This window comes from Corvus kubaryi, unplaced genomic scaffold, assembly GCF_017639235.1.
Source record: "Corvus kubaryi isolate FWS band 111438036 unplaced genomic scaffold, C.kubaryi_AGA036_p1.0 138, whole genome shotgun sequence".
Taxonomy (NCBI): domain Eukaryota; kingdom Metazoa; phylum Chordata; class Aves; order Passeriformes; family Corvidae; genus Corvus; species Corvus kubaryi.
This window is the reverse complement of record NW_024580672.1, coordinates 4,574,542-4,601,576: the sequence shown is the minus strand read 5'-3', so window position 1 is coordinate 4,601,576 and position 27,035 is coordinate 4,574,542. Positions and strand designations below refer to the sequence as shown.

At 46.8% G+C, this 27,035-nt stretch overlaps 2 protein-coding genes across 2 annotated transcripts; both read right to left on the bottom strand.

Annotated features, from left to right (window-relative positions):
* Window positions 1–482: 482 nt before the first annotated feature.
* Window positions 483–13,331, bottom strand: LOC121659965 (2-hydroxyacylsphingosine 1-beta-galactosyltransferase-like). Its single transcript, XM_042018760.1, has 6 exons — window positions 13,200–13,331; window positions 5,974–6,821; window positions 3,201–3,340; window positions 2,951–3,027; window positions 2,351–2,570; window positions 483–1,426 (listed from the first exon to the last, which is right to left on the bottom strand). Exons 2-6 carry the CDS (start codon window positions 6,817–6,819, stop codon window positions 1,111–1,113), a joined length of 1,599 nt encoding a protein of 532 aa, XP_041874694.1. The 5' UTR covers window positions 6,820–6,821; window positions 13,200–13,331; the 3' UTR covers window positions 483–1,110.
* Window positions 13,332–14,718: 1,387 nt separating this feature from the next.
* Window positions 14,719–25,818, bottom strand: NOLC1 (nucleolar and coiled-body phosphoprotein 1). The gene is made up of 14 exons (XM_042018759.1): window positions 25,671–25,818; window positions 25,523–25,578; window positions 25,324–25,445; window positions 24,116–24,231; window positions 23,189–23,330; window positions 22,568–22,671; window positions 21,763–21,913; window positions 21,097–21,237; window positions 20,615–20,704; window positions 19,176–19,322; window positions 18,407–18,952; window positions 17,567–17,679; window positions 17,096–17,176; window positions 14,719–16,847 (listed from the first exon to the last, which is right to left on the bottom strand). Exons 1-14 carry the CDS (start codon window positions 25,779–25,781, stop codon window positions 16,689–16,691), a joined length of 2,079 nt encoding a protein of 692 aa, XP_041874693.1. The 5' UTR covers window positions 25,782–25,818; the 3' UTR covers window positions 14,719–16,688.
* Window positions 25,819–27,035: the final 1,217 nt, after the last annotated feature.

The following is a 27,035-nucleotide window of genomic DNA, read 5'->3' as shown; positions in this document are numbered from 1 at the left end:
TACAACTGCACCCATTAGGTTTGCTTTAGAGTCCAGGGTGAGTAAAAACACATTAGGTATCACTCCATACCATGTTCCATGTGGGGTAACAGTATTGTCTATTCACATCAAAATGAGCAGGCATTTCCTTTTTCTTCAGAAAGGGCAGAGCTTGCTGCTTCTATAAATATGGTGTATGGCCCACTGCCTATGACCAGCTCTCTGAGCTATTGGCTGCTCATCCTGTGGTCCTGGCACATCTGTCCCAGATTTTTCTTTCATCACAGGTTTGGAGATGCTATGGGCATGGGTGTGTGCCACATGAAGGCAGAGGAGGGAAGGCACTGCACGAAAGCCTGCAGAAAGGCCAAAAAATTGTTGATGGGGGTATGTGGAGACCATAGCAGCAGTAATGAGAGAGAAAAAGCACTTTAATCTTGCTTGAACAACTTCCTGTCACAGGAATCACAGGTTCACATTAAACCAAGACCGGAGAACTGCCACACAGGAGAAAGAATATAAGTTTATTTTAAAAAACAATAATTTAGCTCAAACACAAACAGAATTGCAGAGTATTGACTGAAGCAGGAAGAACAATATTTACCCGCAGAACTTAAAACAGACCAATTTTTCTCTCTTGTAGATGGTACTTTCAGTGCCCTTCCTTGTCCACAGCTCTGCTTCAGTTCTCATCTGCACATAAAGGTATCCCAACTGCTGGGGCTCTTAGTAACAAGGCAGAGGCAAAACGGTGTCTGCTGCACATGAAATGCTGTTCCTACCTCCAGAGCCTCCATGATCCAAAAAGCCAGAAGAGCAACACCAGCATCTAAACCAATGTGCAATACAAAGGGAACAACTTGCACTCCTCCCTGGAAGTCTACCTACCCATGCCCCATTCCCAGCATCCTGGCCAAGTGCTCCCACCCACGCCTGAATTCACCCCCCCGCCCACAGGTGCTGTACACAGAGGTGTGCACACAGGCCTTTGCAACACTCCTCCCTCCCCACTCTCTTCTCATCCAGACCTGCAGATCTTTCACCCCTCTCCGTGCCTGCATGCCATACATTTCTTGGCACAGCAGCAGTTCATTTCACAGTGATGGGATATGCCCTGGAACACACTGGCCACTACTGCAGTTTTTTTTCATCTGTGAAGTGGCCTTTCATGCAACTTCCATTCTGATACACAGGGCTGGCCCCCTTCCTTCTGCACCACACCACGGATTTGTAGAGAACAAATCCAATACTAGCCAGACATAGCAAGAGAAGAGCCAGGATGTCCAGGCAGAAATACTCATAGAAGGAGAGGTCGTAGACAGCAGGGCGAAGGTAGGGTGCCCCATCGTGACGAAGGATGTACTCCAGCCAATACACTGTCCTGTTGAGAGCGTGCATTGGTCTGTCCAGGTGCAGAGCTGAGATGTGCTGGGCTGCTTTTCTGTAGCTGCAAGGGAAGATGACAAGACATTTACCTTTTTACAGAAGCTTTGTACCTGAGAAGTGGTCCGAGACATCCAGTGATACTTTCAAGTCCCAAATAATACCTTGGGAGAGGGGCAAATTTCTTCCATTCTTCTTCTGGAAGCCACTCTGATGGTACTTGCCAGCCATGAAGGCACAAGCCAGAGTGTATTTTACTTTGTGTTTTGTAAACAACACTGACAGTTTGGCTTGCAAGTACCTGTTCAGTGAGTTCATGTGTATTGCACTTTCTGAGAGGAGTTGCACCCTAAGACCTCACCCAGCATCAAGCAAAAGTTACACACTTGATGAGTGGCCAAACCCTTCAAGGTACCAAACTGCAACACCTCTTAATAGGTAAGAAATATAAACTATTTAAAAAATCAAGCTCTCAGAGAGCATTTCAAAAACCAGCAGTTGCACATGTCCCGTTAGAAAACAGGAGCCCTGTGCCGCTTTTCTCTTCCTGCTTCAGTTCTAGGAAAGAGCAGAGTATATGATTGTCAGAAGGAGCAGATGGAGCATTACCTGCAGTTCCCTGTCTGTTTCTACAGGAAGTTGTTTGGACAAGTCCAGGGAGGTCCCAATGTGAAGCTGTGATCTCACTCTCCCTTATGACAGGCTGGCATTAGGAGAAGAGGTCTGCTCCCCAGTATCTCAGAAAACTTGGTAAGAACATTAGTCAGTCAAACTAGATCACACTCTCTAGCAGCAAATGCTGCAGTATCTCCTCCTGCACTGCATCTGAGGATTTTGAGGCAGTGACACATCTGGCCAGCTGAGCAATGCTTACAACTGTGCTTGGTCCAGAAGCCACTACAGCCAGTGTAGGGGTCAACACAAAGTCACACTGGTCCCTACACACTGTCTGCACCAAGGAAGAGCTCGATGCTTCCAGATGCCTCACCTGGGGTCAGAGATGACTGTGATGACAGCCTGGTAAAGCTCCTCTTCTTTTACTCTGCTCCAGTCCATGAGGATACCCATGCCCTTTGCCTGCACTCTGGTCATGATGTCAAACTGGTCCCCATAGAAAGGAAAGCCCACCACTGGCACACCATGGTAAATTGCCTCAAATATACCATTCATCCCACAGTGGCTGACAAAGGCTTTCACATTGGGGTGGCCTGCAGGTAAAGAAACAGCAGCAAGTCAGTGCCTTCCATGTTGCAACAGGGCTACCAGGGGGTTCCTCAACACACAGTGTTGATGCATGTTTTAGGGAAAAACAGGCATGCTGAGCAGAGAGGATGCTACCCTTCGGGAATACATCGGGCTTTCGGCAGCCCAAAAATGCTGAGTAGAGCCTGGAGGAGAAGGGAGACAGGAGCCAAGCAGCTTCAAGCAGGTGTTAGGTGAGGATCATGTTTTGTACAGATCAGACACACGAGAAGCAACAGATTTAGACCCACACAGGTGCTGTTATCCTTATATGCCTTTGCTGTGGTTTGGGCTAAACTCCAGGGATGTTGCTAACAGCACACACATACACAGAACCCAGCCTTACCTAGCAGGTCATTCTGGGGCAGCCACCCCATCATCAGCGTATTCTCACCCAGGTTTCTTGGCTTCTGACCAAAATATCTGTGGGAGGAGACAGAGGAAGGGGAAAAAAGGGGAAGAGAAACACATAGAGAACAATAATAAATTCAGTCAGACCAAGAGACAGAAAGCAAATTCTGTGATTTGAAATGAATAACCCCTCAACACTGTTTTTCATCCAACTCAAGTGAAAATGAATCCCATTCCCTCTTCACCTCCACACCACCCTTTGCGGGAGGCGAGCAAATGCACCAGCCATCTTCTCCACCAAATCGCTTGGAAGAGCTCGGATCCCGATGCCAAAGGAGACAACAACGACACCCGCCTCTGCTGCTTCCACCCAGAGACGCAGACCCTGTGGGCAAAACACACACAGCTGCCTTGAAGTATTGTTGCAGAAAGGCCCTTCCCATTCTTGCCTCTGTCAGTAGAAAGCTGCCCCCAGAGAAGATGAAGCCAAATCCACCTGGAGCACAAAGCTACACGGTTTTCACCAGGCAATGAACTCTAAAACCACTGTGATTTTTGTACCCAGCCAGACAGAAATTATTTGAGCACCTGCTGGCCTTGGGAGTTTGCAGGGAGGTGGCCAAAACTTGCATTTCATAGCATTATCTCCTTCATTGGAGGTAACACAATTACTCTTTGACAAGAAAGGTTCTGAAAACATAGGGCCCACATAGGAACAGCCAGGGGACAGAAGGAAATTGGAGTAAAAAGAGGAGGGCTATTTTCCTGTCACCACTAAGACAGGATGACTGTCAGGCTCTCTAGATGCAGGCTGATACAACAGACAAAACATCACACAGTTAGGAGCATAATCTTGCTGGAGAGTTCCTACAAACTCTCCTGGAAGTGGCAGAAGGTCTTGCCATCTTGACAGGAGACTTCCACCCATCCTCGATAGCTACTTGCAGGCAACAGATTTAGTTTTTGATCACTGGACAGAGAGATAGCTACAGATCCAGTAAAACCCACAGTTATTTGTCCTTCATTTAGAGGTTACCTGTAATGCTACATAAACAGGCTTGTACCTAGAACAGAGTGTGTACTTTTTTCAACCAAACCCAGAAGGTAGCAGGGAGAAGAAATCAGCAACCACAGCTGCTGTGGGGCAAACATGGACTATTCCCTTTTATGCCAGGCTGGGCTGAGTCTATTTCTCATTATGAGTTCTGTCCTGCTTCAAGTTTCCCATGTATCCCAGTCAGGGGCATTTTAGGGAAGTTTAATAAAAATCTTTTTAAATAAAAAAAGTTGGGGTATCATAGTACAAAAGAGTTACAAAGCACATCTTAGTGTAACTCTCTGGGGATACTTCTCCTTTGTTGTACACTTCAGAGATGCAAGCCTATCTTTGCAGAAATACTTAGAGTGCCCTAAAACAATCCAAGAATCAAAAAGTTTACAACAGAGATATTTTGGTGTCTCCATTCTTTTGAGTTTCACATCCTTTGAGCAGTACAACCACTGAAACTGCTACAGAAGAGAAAGTGCTAGTTTTCCTTTTCTGAATAAAAGTACAGCAACTCCTAAACCAAGTGATTATGTTATCCATTACAATTGGGCCATAATATTTGACTTTCAGAAACAGCATTGAAGTTGCCAGGGAAGCATGGTTGACCACCAAATGTTCTCACTTTCTCTCAAATACATTATCTATATTTAACCAAGTCCTAATTAGAAGCACTCAAAATCATAGTGTTTCAAATAGGAGGAAATAAACATCTTAATTACATAACCCTGCTCCATTTCAGATGGGACATTCTTTAAGATACACCTAGACCTACAGAGGCCCTCTCTTCTGCTGGCATCCCATAACGTGGACACAGACATGCCTACCTGCCAGCATGACAGCCACCACCTATTGCAGGGCTCCAGACTTATCTCCATCATTCTTCCTTAGTTGCCCTGGGATCTGTTCTGGAAGTTGTGAAGCACATGAGTAATGCCCTAGCAAACAACTCCTTTCTTTATAAGGCAGGTGTGTATGTGACCAGGTTGGACCAAGCCAGCATTTTGCAAGAGCTGTGAGGCAGCTACCCTCTGACCCAGCTTTTGGAGCACCCTACGTGCATTTCATTACCTGCAGGCCATGCCATGTAGGCAAGGCTGACGTGCAGTCAGACACATCTGGAGACCTTCTTTTTAAGGCACCTGATCTCACTTTTTTTTAACTGAAAAATATTGACATCCACAGGTCTCTAATAATTTGGAAGCTGAAATCTTGTCTCCATTTCAGGCCCTTAGTCAGGACACCAGGACATCTTGACTGCCCAAGTTTTATTATCCAGGTTTATTTCCCCTCAATGTTTGTAAAAGTGGTAAGCCCTGCTCTGTTCCAATGCTGTCTTCAGTCAGAGGCTTTAGGAGCTTGTCCCTCTGAATTTATTCCTGGGATTAGTGAGGCATAGGCTGGAGAAAGTCTTGAGAAGAGTTTTCAGGACTGAATCTTGAGAAAAAGGGGATGATACCCTTCAGTTTTCTACACTTTGGGGTTTTGCATTGAATTTAATGAAGGAACAAGAATAGCTCACCCCTGTGGTTTCTTAAGACTACAAGTTCAAGGGCAGAAATGCTCTGTGAGAAATAGGGTGAAGGAGGAAACTCTGGATTAACATATATCAGTGATGAAACAAGGAAGATTAATTGTTCTTCCCATTTCCACTTTAGCAGAGGAGCAAACAAACTATTCATGATCAAGTCCCAAGGGCAACACTTTCAGTTTAGGAATTCCACACACCATTTTACATGGACAGTGAGGCCAAATCCCACTTCAGAGTGGACCACTTAATTCTACATCCTCCCCGCAGCCTGACAGCCCTCAGTGTTCTCTGTCTCCCCAATGCACCCACAAGCACCAAAACACAGCAGCTTTCCAGACTCTTGGGGCTTCAGAACTTTTACAAGGTTCTTCCAAAGAAGATCTGTAGTAAGTAGCTTCCCCAGTTAATGTGCAATCATAGATCAAAGCTTTCTCGCACTTACCACTGGAAGGGGCTTTGCAGGCTCAGCGAGGATCCCCCCTGTGAAAACGACATGGGGGAGCGTTGGACGGGGAAAGTCCAACACCACATCATTACAGAGGAAGAAAAGACTAGTTCCATGAACAAGGTCCAACATGGATGTCTTAGGCACCACCCTATGCTTCTCCATGAGACGTTCAAACTTGGGCAGGATGACCAGTTTTGTAGCCACACGAGTTATTATGTAGACTAGGAGATTCCACGTCCTACCAAAGAAGCCCATCCTGTCTGTCATCAGGGAGTTGAATTCAGGGACATAGGCAATGGGGGAGGTGGCACCAATCTCTGCTGGGAACCAGAAACCAGTGGAAATCACAGAGTATTTGACTTGTAGGATATGGGCCAGGATAAATCCACACATCTCGTTGGGGTCCACCAAAAGCAGGTCAAAGTGCTCCCACTGGAGCTTCTGCAGAAGGGTAGAGTTTCCCAGTACTAGGTCACAGTTTTCCAGGTACTTCTCCAAAAATGAAAACACCTCCAGAGAGGTCATCTTCCCTTGAAAGACACGCTTTATCTTCTCCTGCACCCAGGCATCTGCACTCTCTGTGCTGAAGATACCCCAGTACCTCTGCACACGAAAGCCAGGCAGGGAGGTTTCCACATCCCGACCTTCATGAAGTAGCAGCACAGGGTCATGGCCCCGGTCACTTAGTGCCTCTGCCACCCGCATGAAGACTCGCAAGTGGCTGTCAAAGACTATGGTGGGCATGATCAGCACCTTGGCACAGTGACATGGCTCCACAGTGAATGTAGTCATTAGGAAAAGAAGAGCAGCAGGGCACGGTAGCACCTTCATCATCTTCATCACTGCAAGGAGACAAACATGCCATTAATGTAGTATCTCTGTCATGCACTCAACAACTAACAGTTGCGATTGTAGCTGCAAGCCAGAAGCTCATGAGCTGGGAAAAAAGAGCAGTCTGGAGTTCTTCACTGGGGAACATCCATCCCCATCTACCCTGTGTTGCCCTAAAAAAAAAAAAAAAAGCCACAAAAAGACCAAGCCAGATATCAGGGTCTTTTCAGGGGAGTTTTCCAGAACACCTCTTCTCTGTGCTCCTAAGGCTCAAAAACTAGCAGACTGACTCACACAGAGTTACAGAGGGTGAGTGGCTGGAGGAGCTCTGCTGGGTCACTGCACCAGCAGGGACACTTGCTGCTCAGTCCCTGTTTACCGCTACAGAACCAGCTCAGCTGGATTTTATTTTTATTTCTGTCCAGCCAGAACAGCTGGTTCTCTCTGAGCCCTTGATGTCTGTGTAAGATCGCAGGGAGGCCTGCAGAGCTTGGTGGGAATGCCAAGAGGTATGCTCTGGCTTTGGCCCTCACATGGCTGGCAAGGCACCTTGCTCAGCACAAACAGGGTGGGAGCAAATCCAGGTCACAGCAGGACCCTCTGAGAGGAACTGCAATCCCAGAGAGCACAGCAACAGTCTGGACAGAGAGTTGCTCCAGTATGGATCAGTCATGGGAGGCTCTGGGGAAAGGGCTGGCAAGGGAAAGCAGGTGCCAGGATACTCATCCACTAGAAAAAGGTAAACCCAGAAAGCAATCCCAGAGATAACATGCAACACCTATGGCACACTGATGCCCCTTAGTCACACTCCTAAAGCCGTCATCCCCTCTTCAGTTTGGTGAAACACCCAAGATTTCTGTTGTGTAAGGGATGTTGCTACATCACTGGAAACGAACGTGCCTCACCCACACCTAGCATTCTTTTGGGAGAAGAATTATGTGATAATTATTTGGGAATAGTCAGAAGCAGGAACCCAGTTCAGACATGCTAGGAAGCAGCAGTGGGAAGGGGAAGAAGTTACAATGGGAACAACTAGAAGTGGATTTTGGATGGCCCCCACACACTAAGCCCTGATGGGGTTGCAGGGACGTGGTAGAGTGGAATTTGGTACAAGATTTTCTGACAGCCTCTCCACTAGTGCTTGATCAATTAAGATGTGGGAAAGAAATTAACAGACAAGATTCTGCTAAATACAATCTTCAGACTACCCTCAGCAGCTGACTATCTCTGGCCAAACTAAGCAAGTAAGGGCGCAGACATGGGAGAGTAAAACTGCTCTCTTCTTCCTCCATTGCTTTCTTGTCCCATATGGGGACAGGACATGGGAAAGAAACAGAGCAGCTGCTGGTTGGGACCCTATCCTGTTTCAAAGGCAATTCCTGCTAGTGCTTGGACTCCCAACCCTTCCCACCCAGGGTCAACTGTGCGGCTGTGCCCACACAAGTGATGAGAAACATGAGAAAAGCTAACAGACACCAAGGGGGTAGTTGGACCCACATAACAAAAGCTCTAGGAGAATGTAGACAAAGGTGATGGGCTGGAGAGAAGAAAGCATAAGCTCTGCAAGGAAAGTAAGGATCTGCCCAGCATCCTGCCTCCCTAACAGCAGGAAACAGGTGGGCCTGTGACAAAGTGTTGGTCAAAACAGAGCTATAGCCCACAAAGCTGGTCTGGTACTCAGATTACCCAAGAGGCCCAAAGGGAACTTATCCTGCCCAACACCAGGGAAGGTAAAGCATTTGGCTATGACATTCACAGCAGATCCAGGAGCACATGCCGCTTCCAGGAAACATGGGAAGGATGGCTGCTGTGTACTGCTGATCTCCTCTGGGATGGCAGGGAGTTAAGGACAGAAGCAGGTATAGGCTTGTCCTGGGGCACCTAATGGGTCATACATGCACATAAGTATGCCAAGAAGAGTAGAAGAGGTTTTATATGTGGGTAGGGTGTTTTCTCATTGGGCAACAAGTAAAAGATGAAGAAATAGTCTGGGTAAAAGGAATAGTTTTTTAAAGAAAAAATTTGTCACCCATCTTCAGCAAGAACTGTGTTCTGCCATGGACCTATGTGTCAGACATTGCTGAGACCCTCAGCTCAGCCAGGACCCCCTGGGGACTACCAAAATCCAAATGACAAGTAAGCTGTCAATCTCAGCCCTCAGGTTAGGGGCAGATGCTGACACAGTGAGACTTGCAAACTGCTCTTGGTGGTTTCATCCCTTCCAAAATCAGGAGCAATCCCTAAAGGTGCTGGCTCAGGAACCTCTTCTCCCTGCCCAAGCAACAAGGGAGGCTGTAAACCTTGCTAAGAGGTGAGAGGATGCCAGGCTGCAGGAAGAGACCTTTTTTCCTGCTCCAGCTCAATATCACCAGAGATAATCTCTGCTTTGTCCATGCCTGGAGACGTACCCTGGTCATACCTCCAGCCCTAGAGCTGTGCTGGATACACCAGACAGATCCCTGATTTTTAGTGCTATTGGGATATGATGAAGGCTAACTACCAGCACAAAGGGCACAAGGGCTCTCTGTCCCTTGTTCAGCAACTAGTCATTGTTGCAGTCTCAGGTTGATAGCAAAGGGGAAGGAAGTCCCAGACCTAGACAAGGGCTAAACAGCCCAGATGAGGGAAGGCTCAAAATCCAGCTGCTCACCTCCCTGGTTTATCTCTTACTGACCCAAAGCTGCTCCATGAGCTCTGCAGCAGGATCCTGCAGCCTGGGCAGGTGCTGTGGCCAGCACAGCTCTCTGGCTACTGGAGCTCAGCTACTGCAGGCAGGTAGTCTTCAATAGAAACCTTCAAACACCTGGGCACGGGAATGTGATTCTCTGGGAAGGTGAAATCACAGCTTGTGCCTTGACAGAGGTGCAAAATCCAAGTAAATGACAGATCCCACACTACGCCTGAGAGCAGAGTAGACAGAACCATCTCCTTGTTTGTGGACTGGAAGTCCTGGTATAGTGCATACATCACATAAATACTGCAAAAATAACCCTGCCACTACAAGTGGAAGAGGCTTGTAAAGAGAGATTAGACCCTTCCCTGTTTTCATGACAAGTGCTTGGCAGAACCATGCCAGCTGGCTGATTTACACAGAGCAATGCCCCTAACATCACAGTTAACACCGGCAGCCAGAGTAAGGGTTAAAGAGAACTGTCAGAAAAACCCATGCCACAAATGTTTCACTGCTGGAGCATTCAGGGAAGAGCAGGCACCTCAGTAGAGCAGGACCAGAGCCTGCTGCAGTGGGAAGCAAGACTGTCACTGCAGGCAGCAACATTTCCCCTACCCTGCACACCTGGCCACCTTCAGCTGCTGGGAGATTGCTTTCAAAGCGACAGCAATGCATTGACACTGAAAAGTGAGACAGCAGAAAGGGAGCAGAGAGAGCACAGCCCTCTGAAATGCCCCTGAGAAACCTCTTACTGGGATGAAACTTGTCCCGTGATTTTACCCTGTTTAACGTGTTTAACAGGGTATGGCTCTGGTATTGATCAAAAATTACACGAATCAATTTAAGTGGAATAACTGAGCAGCTACAGCTCTAATTTAATTCAGGTGCCTTTTATTAGGCTGAAGTACTAAAACCTCTGACAGGAAACAGTCTAGGCAAAGAAGTCCCCAAAGAAAAGGCAGCAAGCAGGCTGAAATGCAAGGACTGCCATTTACATATCTCCCCCTCCCCCACTTTTTTATATTACTTGTTTCCTGCCTATGACCTGGAAGTCCATGCACATGGGGCTGAATTATTTCCCCTCCTGCATCCTAGTCTCTGTGAAGGTCTCGCCCACAGCAAGGAATGTGTTCACTGCAAACTTCTCAGGAGTTAACAAAGCACCAGAATTCATTGAAAACAAAAAGCAAAAGATATCTTCACCTGGATGCTATAAATTCTTCCTGAAATAAGATACTGAAGTTGCCTGTTCTGTTGGGTATGGTCCAGAAAAACCAGGACCATCTGCTACCATCAGGTTGACAGCAAGCCTAGCTGCAGCTAATTTATGGAAGCCAAGACTCTGTGAAAACAGGCAGGTATGCAGCTCCAAGAGCAACTTTGTCACTGCAAAAGGATATTGCACTACAAGCAGGAGCTGCCATGGGGAATCCCTAGTAAAAACTTAGGGGATACAGTACTGTACAATGCAAACTTAACAAAGCACAGGTTGAAATAGGGAAATTTAACCATCAATCACATCTAGCCCACTGCTTGGTGGGCTTCTGTACTCTGGTTTTGGTTTATCGCAGACTCTGGCTTAACCAGAGTCACCTGGGTAAATAACATTAAAACACTAGTATTAGGACTACAGTATACTAATATTAGTATTACAATACACCAATACTAGCATTAGTATTTTAGAAATGTTTAGAGAAAACAATGTTTAGAGAAAACAATGATAAGAAAAAAACTCCCCTTCAGATATAAGCATCCCCTGGCAGCCTACAACCCTGAGGGTTTTTTAAAATATTGCTTGCACACAGACTGAATAGTGCACAGATGATCTGCTCAAAACAACATACCTTTCTAGCATTTTTCCTAGCTACATATTCATGGCAGCCCATTACAAACACAGAGAATGAAGGAAATCAAGATCCCCAAAGGACCAAAGGGAACAATCACAGCAGTGATCAGGTCAGCATCAGAATAATTTATACTTTTCACCACGTTGGTGCTACTGCTGCCACAAAACAGCACCAGAAGTGCTCTGGCTCATCTGTTTTGGACAAAGATTGATGTAGTCCCCAAACAGTTCCTAACTTTTGGACCTTTGGACCATCTTCAACATCCTTCCTGTCTCATTAAGAATTATATGGAGGAAGTTCTACAGCAAGGTGGGAATCTGTGGGCTAGCAGGAGGTTGCCAGACGATAGATCACTGCCAGGGAACCATGATACTAAAGGAAATACTGGTCCATAACAACTGAGAAAAGAAATAAAGACCTGGGTCTCAGCTTGTCACAGTATTTGAAACTACACACATCTTCAAGACCTTGAACTGGGGGATGGTGTCAGACATCACACATCTGCTTCCCCACCTGGCCTCTCATCATACATTAAATCTGTCTAGGTGGTAAGTGAGATTTCCCCCATTCCATATCCACAGGCTTCCTGTTTGTCTTTTGAAAGGAACAGAGATGGTTTGTGACACCAGGGTGCTCTGCAGTAACAAGTTCTTCCGGACAGCCTTTTCCTCTTGCTTACAACATGGCTGCAAGACAGAAGCAGCTGATTTGAGACTGTGCTCCTCATGAGTGGTCTGAGGTCTGCAGTGTGGAAGCAAGTCAGAACATTATTTGTAATCCCTGGATGAAAGAGAAAGAAAAGCTTGGGGCCATTTCCAAACAGTCATGTGAGCCATAGACCTCAAAGTGAGAGCACATGACAGGGTACTGCATTATTTGGTCTTAAGAAGAAGTTATGTTTGTATGACAGTCAAGTTAAAGAAGTTCTTCAGACTGCAGAGAAAACTGGGAAGATACAGGTGCACCAAACTTTAGAGAAGCAGTCAAGAGGGGAAGAAAAGAATCTTCCCATTTACTGCCTCATCATTTCAGCTTCTTTCTGCAGAGAAGCGCCACATTAAAAGAAAAGTTATTAAACACTCCAGAAGGTTGTGAAATCTTGTGTAGAAAGCTTTGGGGACTGATAAAGGCCTGACAGACAAGTCTGATCACATTTGACAGAGTTACAGGAGTAGAGAAGCTAGGGATGAGTCTTATCTTCAATGAAACAATTGACGCCCTCATGTAAAAAAACCCCCACAATCAAACCAAAGAGCTTCTTGGCTCTGAGCATGCCAGAGGAATGAGACCTGGCTGAGCTGCCATAAACAGAGGTTGAAGAGGGTTGCAGAGGAAGAGGAGGCAGAACAGGAGATGGAAGATACTCCTGAGATGTAATCTTCTAAAGGAAGATGAAGCAAGTTACACAAAAGCACTCTGAACGCGTGTCCATGTGCCAAGGCTCTGGTCCTGCGCATTAAAGCAGACGCTGAACTCGCGCCCATCAGCAGCCTCGCTGGAGCAACCCAGGCTGCCCACCCGCGTCCGGGCAGAGCCGGGGCCGGGCTGACAACTGGGAGTTCAGAACGAGTCCCTGTCCCCGTCTCCCCGGTCGGGCAGCGCTCAGGTGCCTCTGCCATCAGCCCAAGCAAGCTCAGCCCAGCCCTGCAGCGCTCACCATGAGCGCGGCTGGCAGCCCCCGCCCGCGCATCCCACCGACCCCGCCACGCCGCAGGGCGAAGGGACCCTCCTCGCACGACAGCCGGGCAGGACACCACGGCCCGCAGCGGGGTAACGCCGCCGCTGCGAAGCCGAGAAGCCTCCCCGGTGGGACGGGCCGAGAAGCAGCGGCCGCAGCTGCCGCCCGCCCCCGCCGCAGTGCCAGCACCCACCTGCAGCGAGTCCCGCCGGAGCGCGGCCCGAGTGAGAGGCGCGGCGGTGCGGGAAGTAGGAGAGAAGAGAAAGAGGAAGGGAGGGATGCAGCCACCAGCTGCCCGCCTTCCCCTTTCAAGCCGGCGGGCGCAGGTGGGGCCGGGGCTGCGCCGCCCCGGCCCACGGGCCGCACCCCGGGCTGAGCCAAGCCGAGCCCGGCGCTGTGGCACGAAGGCGGGGCGAGAGGGGGGACCGGGGCGAGAGGGGGCACCGGGCGAGAGGGCAGGGAGAGCCGAACCTGCTGCTCCGGCAGCTCGACAGGCAGCGGGGCAGCGCCCGTCAGCTGCAGCTTGTGCCTCCGGCCCGGCCAGTGCGTCTGAACGCTGTCAGAGTCTCCCGTGACCGCTACTGGGCCCTGCCCGGACGCCCCCAGGGCCCCGACCCCTTTAGAGAAGAGTGCAATAGGAACACGGTAGTCAGGACAGCAAAAGGGAAAGGTGCACAGAGGAATCGAGATGTGAGGAACAGTGTTCCAGCACACACCAGAGGGGGATGTCCTGTTGGTCCATTTCCAGGACTAACCTTAGCTGTAACTGCACCACTGTAGCACAGGGAAACCAGGCCTCTACACCAGGACAGCTGTTGAGCAGAGATGTAGGGTGAGCAGAGATCCAGGGTAAGCGTGTCTAGCAGCCGCAAAATTGTTGCGGTGACCCAGGCCACTGCAGGGGGTAAGCGTGTCTAGCAGCTGCAAAATCTTGTGAAAGGAGCAGTTTTTCCCAGGAGTGTCAAGCACATCACTTTGAGTCTCACAAAACATCTCCCATGCCAACAGTTGTTGCACTTGCTCAGTCAGGTGCTGATCTCCGCCGAAGCTAATGACATTTTTCGCATCCTCTGCTGAAACTTCAGGTAGTATTACATCTTCTACAGCATCACATTCAAGGTGGAAGGCTGTGGCAAAGAGTGTTGGTTACAAAGCAACCGAGAGCCCAATGCACCTGGTGCATCATCCCACCCTTTCCACAGAACCATAGTGCAAGGGGTAAAATTGAGCATTACAGCACTCAAGATCTCCACAAGGCCCTACCTATCAGCAAGCTGCTTTTCCTTGCACATATAGAGGAAGAAATCTAAGAGGATACAGAATTCAGTTATTTTAAGTAGGTCTATACAGGGTTTTTCAGTTATGCCTATTCTTTCTTCTTCCAATATGTTGGTGCTTATATGGCCAGCTGCCATACAGCTGATTTGGCAGCAATATTTGAGAAGACCTAAGACAACCTTCTGAAGGGAAGGCACTTGAGCAGCCTGTTTGCTTTGATAAAAGCTTCTAGCATCTTACCCAAATTTCTTGTAATCACTCACCAGGCAGCTGCACAGGCCACCTTTCACTTCTGAAGGTCTGTTACATGCCCACAATCACGTAATAAGATGACAAGAAGGGGTTGTAGACAGATGTAGAGACAGTGCTGTTACGCTCAAGCACTGGTACCCTTTTCCCACCCACTATTCCATATCTTTAACTACCAAATCCACTCAGATTACAAAGGCAGCAATCTTTATTTTCTGACACATTAAATTCTCACACTTTATGGACTTTTTTAAAAACCTCAAAGCATAAAAGTATTTTAAAGAGTTTCAAATGTAAGATCCTGATAAACAGAAAAAAGAGGGCAAATGACAAGAAAGATGATGTTCAAATCCCCATGCAGAAAATACTCTTCCCACCTTCCTTTGGCTTCTAACCTTTACTTTCTTGTAATAATCATGGTCTTCTGGGCCCTTCTGCACTGTAGCCTTGAATCCAGGCCACAGTGATTGTGCAAGCCAGAAGGGAAGTCCTGAAAAATGCTCACTGGAAAAAGTTGCCACTCATGTACATGGGAGTGGCTCATCAAGTCTCATCCAACCCTCAATTAAGTGACACTAATTTGCTTTGCACACAAACATAGCTTCCTGTAACAAGGCTCTTCTCACTGGAACCCTTTGGGGAGGGAATGGAAACATGGAAATCAGGCCCTGCACTACCTCAGTGGCTGTTTACCACATGGGGTAAGCGTATCTCACAGCCCACTACTCCATTTCCCAAACATGCACTACCACTATTCAATTCATACTGGCTGTAGGCTCAACCCACTGCTCCTCAAACTAGTTAACCCACCTAAGAGAGGGCAAAGTATTTGGGGGAATATTTTCTACCAGATGCAAAGCAGCACCTAAGTAAGGAGGCAGTCACACAACTGAGTGAATGCAAGCCCACTCCTCAGCAGCAGTAGGCCATTATACTGTCAGTTCCTCATGAAATGTCAGTCTAGGCTGCAAGTTTCTCAACTTGTTTGTGGCTCCCCATACTGAACATATACTTGTAGTTAGTACTTCAGACCTTACAGCACCAGGGTTTATTTGCCTTAGTGCTAACGGGAAAGTGGCATTTATTTCTCAAGAGGGATTTAACAGATGGAAAACAGCTCCAAGACCAAGAGATCCAAGTAAGAATTTAAGGCATTTATGATACATTCATCTAGACTCTAACAAGCTGCAGCTCACATTGCTGGCAGTAAGCGTAAGCTGGCACATTTTACGTTCAGACAGAACAAGGAGTAATGCCACACTGCAGCCAGAGCCTCTGAAACAAAAACACTGCTTATTCACCTCTGCCTTTTGCTAAGAGGCCTCTATCTCCTCGGTCTCCTTTTTTCTTCCCACCAAGTGAAACTTCACAACCCCCATGCAGGCAAGTTTCTGTACAACTCCACTCCCCAGCTACACTAATGGAAGTGTTTATCAAGAGTGCCACAGCAATACTATAGACCTTGGCCTTTCTGACAATAGCCCCCACCTTGCAACTGCAATCAATACTGTTACTCAACTACTACGACATATTTAGAGACTGCTTCTCCAAGTAGTCTGGTTAGTGGCCTCCACAGGAGTGCAAGAAAGAAGTAGGTATTTATTGCAAGGTGAAACCACGAAAGAAAACAGAAGAGGAACCCTGACACACTACAAGGATAAACTTGAAATGTCAGGTGGGGTTGGGGATTACAGCCAGAGTGCTCAAATCAGTTGTTATTCTCATAGTAACTAGTGAGAGGCAAGTTAACAATACTTGCCTTTTCACAGGTATTAAACTGGTTGACAAAGAAATGGGAAGTTAAAATACAGGACAATGATTTCTCTTTCTTCTACTAGATGGGCAGGAAACCAGAAGTAAAAATCACTGCCAGCCTTTTAAAATAAGACTGTAGAAAATGTAAGTCTTGGAGGTCACCCTAGTGGTGCCATTAACACCAGCTTAAGGATGGTTTCAAATTAGGAGACTAAAACAAAATTAGAAATAAAAGGGGGAAACATCCAACCATTCTCCCACATCCCTACACTGGAGCTGCCTGCCCCACAAGGGGCTAGGGGAGGTAGCATTCCAGGCAGGCTTGACATCCATAATGTCCATATGCCCATCCAAGATGTTCTGGTGAGCAGATGGTTTATGAATTCCAAAGGAAACATTCTCAGTCACTTTCAAACTTGACGGAATTGACTTGGGTCGATATAGTGCCCCCACGGTAGCTGCCTCGTTTTTTCTTTGTTTTCTCATGGCGGAAAGATTTGCCTTTAGTGTATTTCAGGATATTGTTAGCTTTCTCACCCCAGTCACCAGCTGCTCCTTTCTGTGAGGGATGGAGGGGGAGAAAAAGAAATTCAAGTCAGTACCCAAGAGAGTGAAGGCAATGCTTTGCACTTGACTGCACCCAGCAAACCCCAGTACATTCACACTGGAGCTGATACCGCTCTCCCATACGCCTCCTGGTGGAAAAAGTTCTCACCAAAACCACTCCCCAGAAGCACACCGAGGCAGCTCTGCAGGCATGTACTTGCAGAGACCAAACGTTACCACTCTGGCACTACCTAGCCCTACCTTTGCTTCAAACGAGTTATCTGCCACACGGGCATCCACCTCAATCTCTTCTTCCCTTACGCGGCGGAATGGAGAGGACGGCTGTCGAGAAAGAAAACAAGACACAGTAGGCACATACAAACACACAATATTTCTTTAGCAACAACCTCCTTCCTTGCCCTGCAAATATGGAGCCCTCTTCACATCACCTCAATCTTTAAGTGTTTTTCAGATTCATGATTCTTTCCCTGCTTCAGATCAGGCAGCTCAGGACTGCTCCCGTGCAAGTATATCCAAGCAGCTTTGGCCAGAATAATATTATGTTCTTATGTGCACTCCCTAGGGTTCTCCGGACAAAGTTTTAAGTGCTTGAGGAGTAAAAATACAAATAATCCTGTGGGCCCAACCACCAAGAAAAACCCCAAACCAGCCTACTTGTTCAGAAGGCAGGGATGCCTCTTCAGCCAGTTGCTATAGTCCACCCTCACTCACCCGTTTCACCTTGGGAACTGTGTGTGGTGTTTTGGCTTTGATCTTTGCTTTTTTACTGTGTGGTGTCTCTGGCTCTGGAACATCCTCCCTCTTCTGTTTCTTCCCAATTGTGCCTGTCAGATGCACAGCAGTAAAACTTTAAAGGCATTGTTGGGAAAAGTAATGGCTTCTGTTCCCCAGAAAGCAAACCCAGTGTTGACACAGGTGTGAGAACTGGTGTCTGCATTACTTCACCCAGAAAACAGACTGCTGTACCAGACACCAACAGAAATTCTGAGTCAGCAAGGATCTTCCCATCCTATTCTAATGGATAAAATTTTATGGAATAGGGTAGCTCTATATTAATGATTTTTTGATTTTTGAGAGAGTTCTGGTCAAAATTTGCCAGATTTTGGATCCATGCCACATGCACTTGCACACATCACTAGTGCATCACTAGTTGTTTTCCTCCTGGAGGGTTAAAGATCGAGGTTGTGCACTGGGGCATCACCTGTGGTGTCCCACTCCACACAGACAAGGTCCTCCAGCAGTCTGCTTTGCTGTCACTGTATCTTGTGCATGCACAGATGGCAACTGGCAACAACTACACAGAAAAGTACTTCACATTACCACAAATTTCACTGCCAGCAGCTATGCAATACAGACAAAAAGGATCCCACCAAATTCAAAACTAGCCCTTCTGTCTTATTACTGCAGCAGATGGCATAATCTAGTAACACACAGAGATTAGACTAAGTACTGTTTCAGGAAGTCTTCCACTCATGCTTAGCTCAGTAACACTGCCTGACACACCCACTTCCCAATCTGACACACACAGACTCCCCAGACCGTCAGTAATACCTCCATTGACTTTTCCAGTCTCTTCTTCAGAGCTGCTTTCACTGCTACTACTGCTGCCACCAGCTGGCTTAGACTTCATGTTGTTAGCAGCTGCTGCAGATGCTTTTGCTTTGGCCTTAGAACCATTCTGCACCCCTTTCACTGTCTTTTTAGGCTTCCCACCCTCTTCACTGGAACTATCTGATGAGCTGCTGCTACTACTAGAAGCAGCTGCCTTCTTCCCCACAGTTGCTTTTGCTGCTCCTGTAGATTTGGTGGCTGGTTTCCCTGCTGGCTTTTCTTCTTCACTGCTTGAGCTATCAGAGTCAGATGTGTCTGCTTTGGGAGCTGGGGTAGAAGGTTTGGACAGTGGCTTAGCCACTTTGCCAGCTGGTTTAGCTGGAGGGCCTTTCTTCTTCTTCTCATCCTCAGAACTGCTGGAGCTGCTATCTGAATCAGAGCTGCTTTGTGCTTTCTTTGTGGCAGCTGGTGACTTTTTTGCCGCAGGGGTTGCCGCTTTAGTTGAGGGCTTCACAGGAGCTGCCTTCTTGTCAGAACTATCAGAATCTAGAATGGAAAGAAAAAGCATTCAAGACTAAGTCCCATTCCTTCAATACAAGGCTAACATACAAATTTAGTGTTGATACACAGTGCACTTCATTATCTGCTTGAAACAACACTGCAATGGGTATTCCTGTTCAACTGCAACCTCAGACCCTGCCTAGAAACACAGAGGTCTGAACAAGAGCAACATGCACATAGAAATTCTCCTTCTCTCCCACCCCAATACCTGAGCTGTCTGAGGAAGAACTGGAGTCTTTCTTTGCTTGTCCAGGCTTGACAACCACTTTTGCTGGTTTGGAAGCATTCTTTATCACAGGTTGTTTAGCTGGGAGCTTATTCCCTACCTTCTTTTTATCATCTTCAGAGCTAGAATCTAAAAAAAAAAATTCTTCAAGTTAATAGGCTTCATGTGCAAGTTACTTTAGTGGTAACATATGTAACTTATGGGTAAGTGAAAAGCAAAATGGCTTGTGGCTCAAGGCTGAGCCATTAGGTAACTGGCAAGCATTCGATGAACACTTGAATGGTCGGGGACAGCATTTATCTTTCCATGCATCTTCTTTGTTGGGAGAAAGTGGAAACCAACAGTTTAAGTTCTTCACTAATGCATGCATGAGGAAGTAGATACTTGGAGAATAATGTAGGAGAAGAAGTACTGAATAAAGAACTGGAGAAAGTACCAGTATCATGAAACTTGGGAAGAAGAAACATTGAAAAAGAATCTATGTGGTAAGGATCAAAAAAACCATACCAAAAATTAAGAGATAAAGTTGACAAAGCATACAAAGTGAGGCGGCAGCAGCACAGTATCTCATTTTAGCTACTTTCTGCATCAGATGAGAAAGCAGCAGTTTGAAAACGGAGACTCTTGAGTACAAATACACCTTTGTATTGTGTTACATCAATTTGGAATACTGAACCTGATCTATTCCAGTATTTCTGAGCACTTTAGTAACGTCAGTCAAAAACTTGACAATTCTGAGAGAAACTACACAACAAAACCAGAAAACACAGAACTCCTGACACTCACTGGAGTATCACACAACCTAGTGCTAGGGCTAGCTGTCTGCAGACTGGCAGCTGCCACCCAGTCCCTGCCATGGCACCAGAGATGCTGAGGTATGCCACAGGAGCATCTTGAACTCAGAGGGAAATGTAGCACATAGGGAACTTACATGGGAAATACCAGGCCTCAAACCTGGTTGACAGGAGAGACAAAGCACACCGCCCCCATTTCTAGGGTCACATTAGGAGAAGGCAGGCATCTTCTAAGTCTATTTTCAACTTCATATGATGATTACATTTTTATTTCAGAAACTTCTCCAAACACAATGGAATAACAAACCCCAAAAATCTCAAGACATGGATGCTGAAGAAGAGTTTAACCATTAAACTCCTGGGAGAAACTTGATACACAATTCCCCCCCCCTTCCCCTTTCCATCCAGCAATATGGGGACCTTTCTGCACTTGCCAATGGTCTTGTCTCATGGTCACACTCCATCCTGCATAGCAGGCTGCTGGTTTTCAATTTCACATCTTGCTAGTCAGGGAGACTCTGAAGCTTTTAAGCTCATACGCTAAGGCTCTTAGATGCACCACTACAGAGCAACTTGGCCAGTAAAAACATTAACACAAAAGAATCAGAACTTGATTTCTTGAATTACCTGAGTCACTGTCAGAACTGGATTCAGCCTTCTTGCTAGTCACAGCTTTCTTCTGGGGGACAGGGATTGTTTTAGCTACTACTGCTTTGCCTGCAAAAGCAAGTTTAAAACTAATAGGCCACATCAACACCAAACCTTTGTCCCAAGATCCAAACCTTTCCAGATGTGAAAAAGCTCCATTCTCAGTACACCACTCAGCCAGCCCACTGAAAGCCACACAAGAACTTTGCTTATTCCCACTAAACTAGATTCTGATGACTTTTCAAACCAGCATGTGCAAATCCAACCTGACCACAGTTCAGATCCTCAAGTTGTACACAGTGTTGTTTGGGATGCCCTTCAAATTAATCAGAAGCTTCCAGAAGAGCAAACAGCAACACAGAACAAAGACTAATGGCTTTTTCAAGGAAGCCAAGACCTTGCAAAAACCTTGTTGGCACAATGTAGTACTTCCCTTGCAGCCTCTCCTCCTCGCAACATACCTGCTTCTGCCTTTGAGGGCACCTGCTCTGCCTCATCACTACTGTCTGAAGAATCACTGCTCTCAGCCTTTTTTGCAGGAGCCTTAGCAAGGCCCTTCTTTGTCTGTGTTCCTTGAGGAGGTGGTACAGCACTGTACGGACCTATGTGAAGAGAAACACAGCATTCAGATGCCTGCATGATAATGTCAGCAGCACAAGATGTTTGCTGTAGTTAGAATAAAGCACTTCTGCTATTCACTTATTTGCCTTCTGTAGCTACCGTCCAATACTAGCTTAAAATTTGAACCATTATACCCACCCCACTGCTACCCCCGTTTCTACTCTGTGTTTAACTCTCCTCTTCGCGTTCAGTTGACTCAACCATCTCTGCAGAACTTTTCTCTGCACTTTTAGAAGAACAGGAGCTTGTCAGTACAGGAGCTTTCTCAGAAAAAAAACCATGTATGTCAATTTTTCATTGTTTTCGTTTACTGCCTTCTCAAATCCTCTGGTTAGAGAGTCAGACTGACCTTGGCTGATTGACCCTCTACTCAGACCAGCTCTCTACTGGAATCCTAAAGACAATATACTATACTGAACAGAGGCCCATTTAGCCCATCAGCTGGAGTGCAACTGAATGGCCCTGGATACTTCACAAAAAACCCCAAATTAGTATTTTTTATTTACCAGACTTTGGCTTTTGTTTTGCAGGTGGCTTTTCATCATCTGAGCTGTCAGATGAGTCCTCACTACTGGAACTTTTCTTGGCACGTTTGGTTTTCCCTGGACATGCTTGAGCAGCTGCAGCTTTTGGCAGAGGTGATTTCTTCGGAACAGCCTTATCAAAAGAAATACACATTAAAAAAGGAAATTGCAGAAATCTTGTGGGGACAACTGGATGTGGACCTTGTTTAGCTCCATACCTCACTGAAGAGCAAATTCTGAAGACAAAGGGAAAAAGATTAACAGAGATTCTCAAATGCAAATTTTAAGAAACACATGAGCGTCATTGTCTTTCTAGCTCCTCTGCTATTGTTTTCTGCCCCATGAGCCCCTAATGATGAGCTCCTCTGGACAAAGGGGCAGAGGACTGACTGAAATTTAGCAACTGCCATGTGATTAAAACCAACTATGATTATTTTTGTGTTGCAGGAAACGTTTTTAAACACTCACTAGTGGAAAACTCAAAGTTACAGATAGCTACACATGAAAGAGTCAGGCCAAAGCAACTTTATATAATGGAGACACAATATGGTTATGACACAAGATATTTTCCTGTAAAGGAAGGAGCAGAGAAAGTAGTAAGGAGGTATTAGGGAAGAAAGCAGTACACGGAGAGATGCTGGAACACATAATCCCACTGTATGAAGGAGAAGGAGATATAGGAGTTATGTTGAGCACAGCATCTGTGTAGTCTGTGCCTGCAAGATGGTAACACCCAGTCTTACTATACCTCTACACTGTTCATGAACCTTTTCATGATCTAATTTACCTTTTTTGGTGCAGCCTTTTCCTCATCCGAATCTTCACTGCTGCTGCTACTGCTTTCTGCTTTTCCATTGACAGCTTTGACAGCAGCCTGGGCAGATTTACTTCCTTTTGAGAGAATTAAAAAGGGACATTGCAAAACATGCTAAGGTAGACGACAGATAATTACATTGAGCAGTGAGTATCTTAGAGAGAAAAGAACCATGAAGCCTATAGGGCAGATTAAGGTAGTATGGCAAAACTGTGGGTTTATCCTACTGCAACCTTAGAGAAAGTTTCTGAAAACTGTCTCTTGTAGCTCAGGGGAAGTTCCAAAACCAAAGGCTATGTAAAGATCTTCCCTGCTTTTTGAGGGGAAGACAATGGTAAAAACAAAACTTAAACAGTTAAGATTGCTGACTACAGCTACCTATTCAAACAACACAGTGTTCAGAATCAGATGTTTTATTTGCACTCACTTCTACACCTCTATGTCAGAAGAGACTGGACTGGAGTGCAAATGGCAGTGAAAGCAGATTTTCAGACTATGTTAATACACATGTCTTTGCAGGTAGGTACAGTCCCTGGCACCCCTCCCCTGCTTTTTTGATTTTGCACTTCGCTCATGATACGCAGTAAGCGGTACCTGACTTAGGTGTTGCTGGTTTTGGTGGTTGCTTCTTTGGTGCTCCTTCATCTGAGCTGCTTGAGTCAGAGCTGGAACTCTCTGCTTTCTTCTGAGGCTGGATTTTGGTTCCAGCTGGCTTCACCACAGGTTTTGCACCTTTCTAAACAACAGGAGGAAAAATTGATTAACTCTCATAGTTGTGAAAAGGTAACAAGGCTAGTAAGATGGACACGTACACAGAGTATAGAAACAGCTGTCTTTCACAGAGGTTACCATTTTGATTTGAAAACACTACTCTGCTTAGTGGTCAGAGTCTGAAAATCCTAGGATAAGAGTTTTGCTCTAGAAAACCTCCCAGAAATGCATTGGAACCCTCCTTTACACATCGGTCTTCAGTTCTGCCTCCTCAAAATGGGGCAGCTCTGAGGCCAGCACTGTTCTCTTCCTTCTACAATCACACTACCTTGAAGACTGAAAATACTGACTGGGCAACTCTAGCTGGTCTCCTCTAGTATACAATGTTATCACTCTTCCTCCCCTGTCATCATTCTTCCTCCCCTGCACTTCAAGACCATGACTGCAGCAATAAAAAGGAAAGAGAAGATTCTCTTTTTACATAAACACACATATATATAAAGATCCAACTTACAGTAGCAACTGTAACTAAATCTTTCTTTGCAAAGGAAGTAAGCCCCGGCAGTCTTAGAATAAAAGCAAGGAACAGATTTGGATATGAAACAAAGTAGGTGCTGGACAGATTTATTTTTACGGGGACCAGTCCAAATGGCACTACAGAAATGTCTTTTTGCATTGTATCTGCAGCAGCCAGGGCACTTCATAGTTCAGGACAAGTGAGCCCAATTTCACACACAATTCTGTTGGTCAAATTTGCTATTATTTGTCACTGTCAAACGTGCATTAAAGAGGCTGGAAAGAAAAGCCAACCTTTGCTGGCTTCTTCTCCTCCTCTGAGTCTGAATCATCACTGGAGTCCTCACTGCTGCTCTCTGCCATCTTGGCTGCAGGAACTGCTTTTGCTTTGGGCACAGCTGGTGCTTTAGCTGCAAATAAGGGACAGCATACATTAATGACAAGTTAATTCTCAATTTTCATGTACCTATATCCTGCACTACTGGGTATCAGGGCAAAATTATATATTAAGGTCATTAAACCACGACTGAAGTTCAAAACACTGACTTTGTTTCTTGAGCACTGTGTGGCAGACTGCTCCAAAATGGGTAAGCAGAAAGATAAAACCAATTCTAGACTCTATCTTTGTCACTCACAAATTTAAGAGCAGATGTTTATCACCAAAAGGGACAGCCCACAAAGAAAGAACACCCCCCCAAACTGAGACAGTATTAGCTGCCTCTGCACACCTTCCAGCTTAAAGAAACCTGCTGAACAAGTACAGACCAGTGCTTGCAAAGAGAACCCCTGCAATACCATGTTAAGGTTCCAAGCACCTACATGTATTTTAGCCAAATCCACCTCCAAGTTACTGATTGCTTTTTAATAATGTGGAGCAAAAGAATTAATTTTGTCTCATGTTATATTTACAACTGTCCTTATCAAATAAAAATCAGATTTAAGTTCAAATTCAGCTTTAGGATGGCTCAACTTGAAGACTTATTTTCTTTCTGTGTCTCTCCCTCTCCCCATTTATTCCTTCCCTCCCACAAATCTACTGCTAGACACACACACAGTCTTGTGTACAGTGATTAAGGAAAGATATAAGAACAATTTCAGATAAAAGGGAAAAATACAGCTCACCACATAGCAAAGTGCAGTGGAGGGATGTATTTTATGAGAGCACAGTACAGGAGCTTGAGAGAAAAAAGTGTGGCAACCTCACACAAGCAGCAGGTGAGTACGGATGCCTGGCGTTTCTCTGGAATGGCTAAAACCTTGTATGGGACACACTCTGCTGTGCCTGAATTATAACAAGATAAAGAGATTACCCTTAGCTAGAATGAACATAACTTACAAGTGATGGGCGAAAGACCTGCAAAAACCCAGATCAATCAATACAAACCTAGTCCCTGAGCTGCTGCAAGACCTCAAAAGAGCTGCTGAAGTTGAGCTCTAAATGCACGTGAGAAGCCAATGCCAAACACAACCCCGGTCTGCACCAGGGCCGCTCACAAACCAACCTGGCTTCTTAGCGGGGGGTTTCTCATCCTCCTCGCTGGAGCTGTCACTGCTGCTGGCGGACGGCTTCCTCTTCGCCTGGCCACCGTTCGGGACCAGCTTTCTCTTCTGGGCCGCGGGAGACCTGCGGGCAGAGAGCCTGAGCGGGGCCCTGCGCGGCGCGGAACGGGCGGAGGGGCACCCGCGGCGGAGGGGACTTACCGCAGCCAGTAGGTGAAGATGTCCAGGAGGGAGGCCGAGTTGGGGTCCTGCTCCTTCTAAAGCGAAAGAGGCCGCGTCAGCCAGGGTCAGTCAGTCAATCGGTCAATCAGCCCCGTCCCGTCCCCGCCCCGTCCCGCTCCCCGCTCACCGCCGCCGCCTCCCTGGCGAAGGCGCGCGCGGCGCCCTGGCAGCCGCTCTCGCGCAGGAACGCGAGCACGAGGGGGAACAGGTCGCTGGGCACCGCGCGCCGCTCCGCCATGATGCCCACGCCGACACGTGCCGCGCGCGCGCACGCGCCAACGGCTGCGTGCCTGCGTACGTGCGTGCGTACGTACGTGCGTGCGTGCGCGCGCGCCGCTGCCGTCCCCGTACCGCTGCCGCAGTGCCCGTGCCACGCCGCCTCGGGGCTCGGTGGTGGCGCGGGCGGGCTTCGGGACAGGGACACTCCCGTAGTGAGGGGATGGGGAAGGGCCCCCGCAGTGTCAGCGCCTGCATCAAGGCAACACGCAGTGCCGAACGGCTGCCTATGGTGCGAAGGCAGGAGGGGGGCTGGGAACCCGAGAGTGCCCACACGACTCTGGAAGAGGGAAGCCTTAGACTTAAATGCACTTAAGCCCCGCCAGTTTACTCCTACTTATAATCCGTTTTAAATCACTGAAAGGAGAATGCTGGGGAGCAGGAGTAAGGAGCTAGGGGAGTGCTGGGCAGCAGCAGTAAGGCTGCTCCAGGGAGGAGAACCAGCTGGGGGCTGTGGGCAGTCTCAGTGCTGCCGGAGCCCTCAGCAGCACAGCACAGCCCCACAGGGCAGGCAGGGCTAGGTGCTGATAACAGGATTCGCCGGTAGTCTCAGGAAAGACGAGCTAAGAAGCAGCTGAACTCATGGAGGAACGTACTGAATACTCAAATCTATACAGGAACAAATTGAGTTGGTAAAAGTAACACCATGATCCTACAGCGACAAGCTATAAGAGAGAGACAGAAAGGGAATTTGAGATAAGGCCACCTGCAATATAGACTTGAAGGGTTTCAAGGCTGGAGATAGGGCATGAAACACGTATAGCTCAAGTAAATGCTAAAGACCCAGGCCTGAGCTTAAGTGGAGTTTCTGGACCTATAGAAAAGGGGGGATGTGGAAGCCCTAGATGAGGCTGAGCATGACAAGCTTAGCTTAGAACCCTGATAAGGATGAGATTTTATTCACCTGTTGTATATTGCTGTGGCTTTAGCCACTTTTCCAGGAAAGTTTTTTTCTTGCAAAACTGAAGGTTTGCTCTGATGGATGTAACTTTCTATTTCTGCCTTTGTTATGGATGGCACTTTCCTTGATTTTCTGCTATAAAGGTTGCTGAGGGCCAAGGAAGAAGAGAGTCCTGTGTTTAGTGTCTAGAATTAGGGCTGCCAGGGTCAACAAAGCAGTGGTAGGTAGGCAGTGTTTTGCTTTTTACATTCCCCCTACCTAGCCCTCTGCACTTAACTGTTTCCAAATATTGCTGTTCTGCGCTGCGTGGGTGTT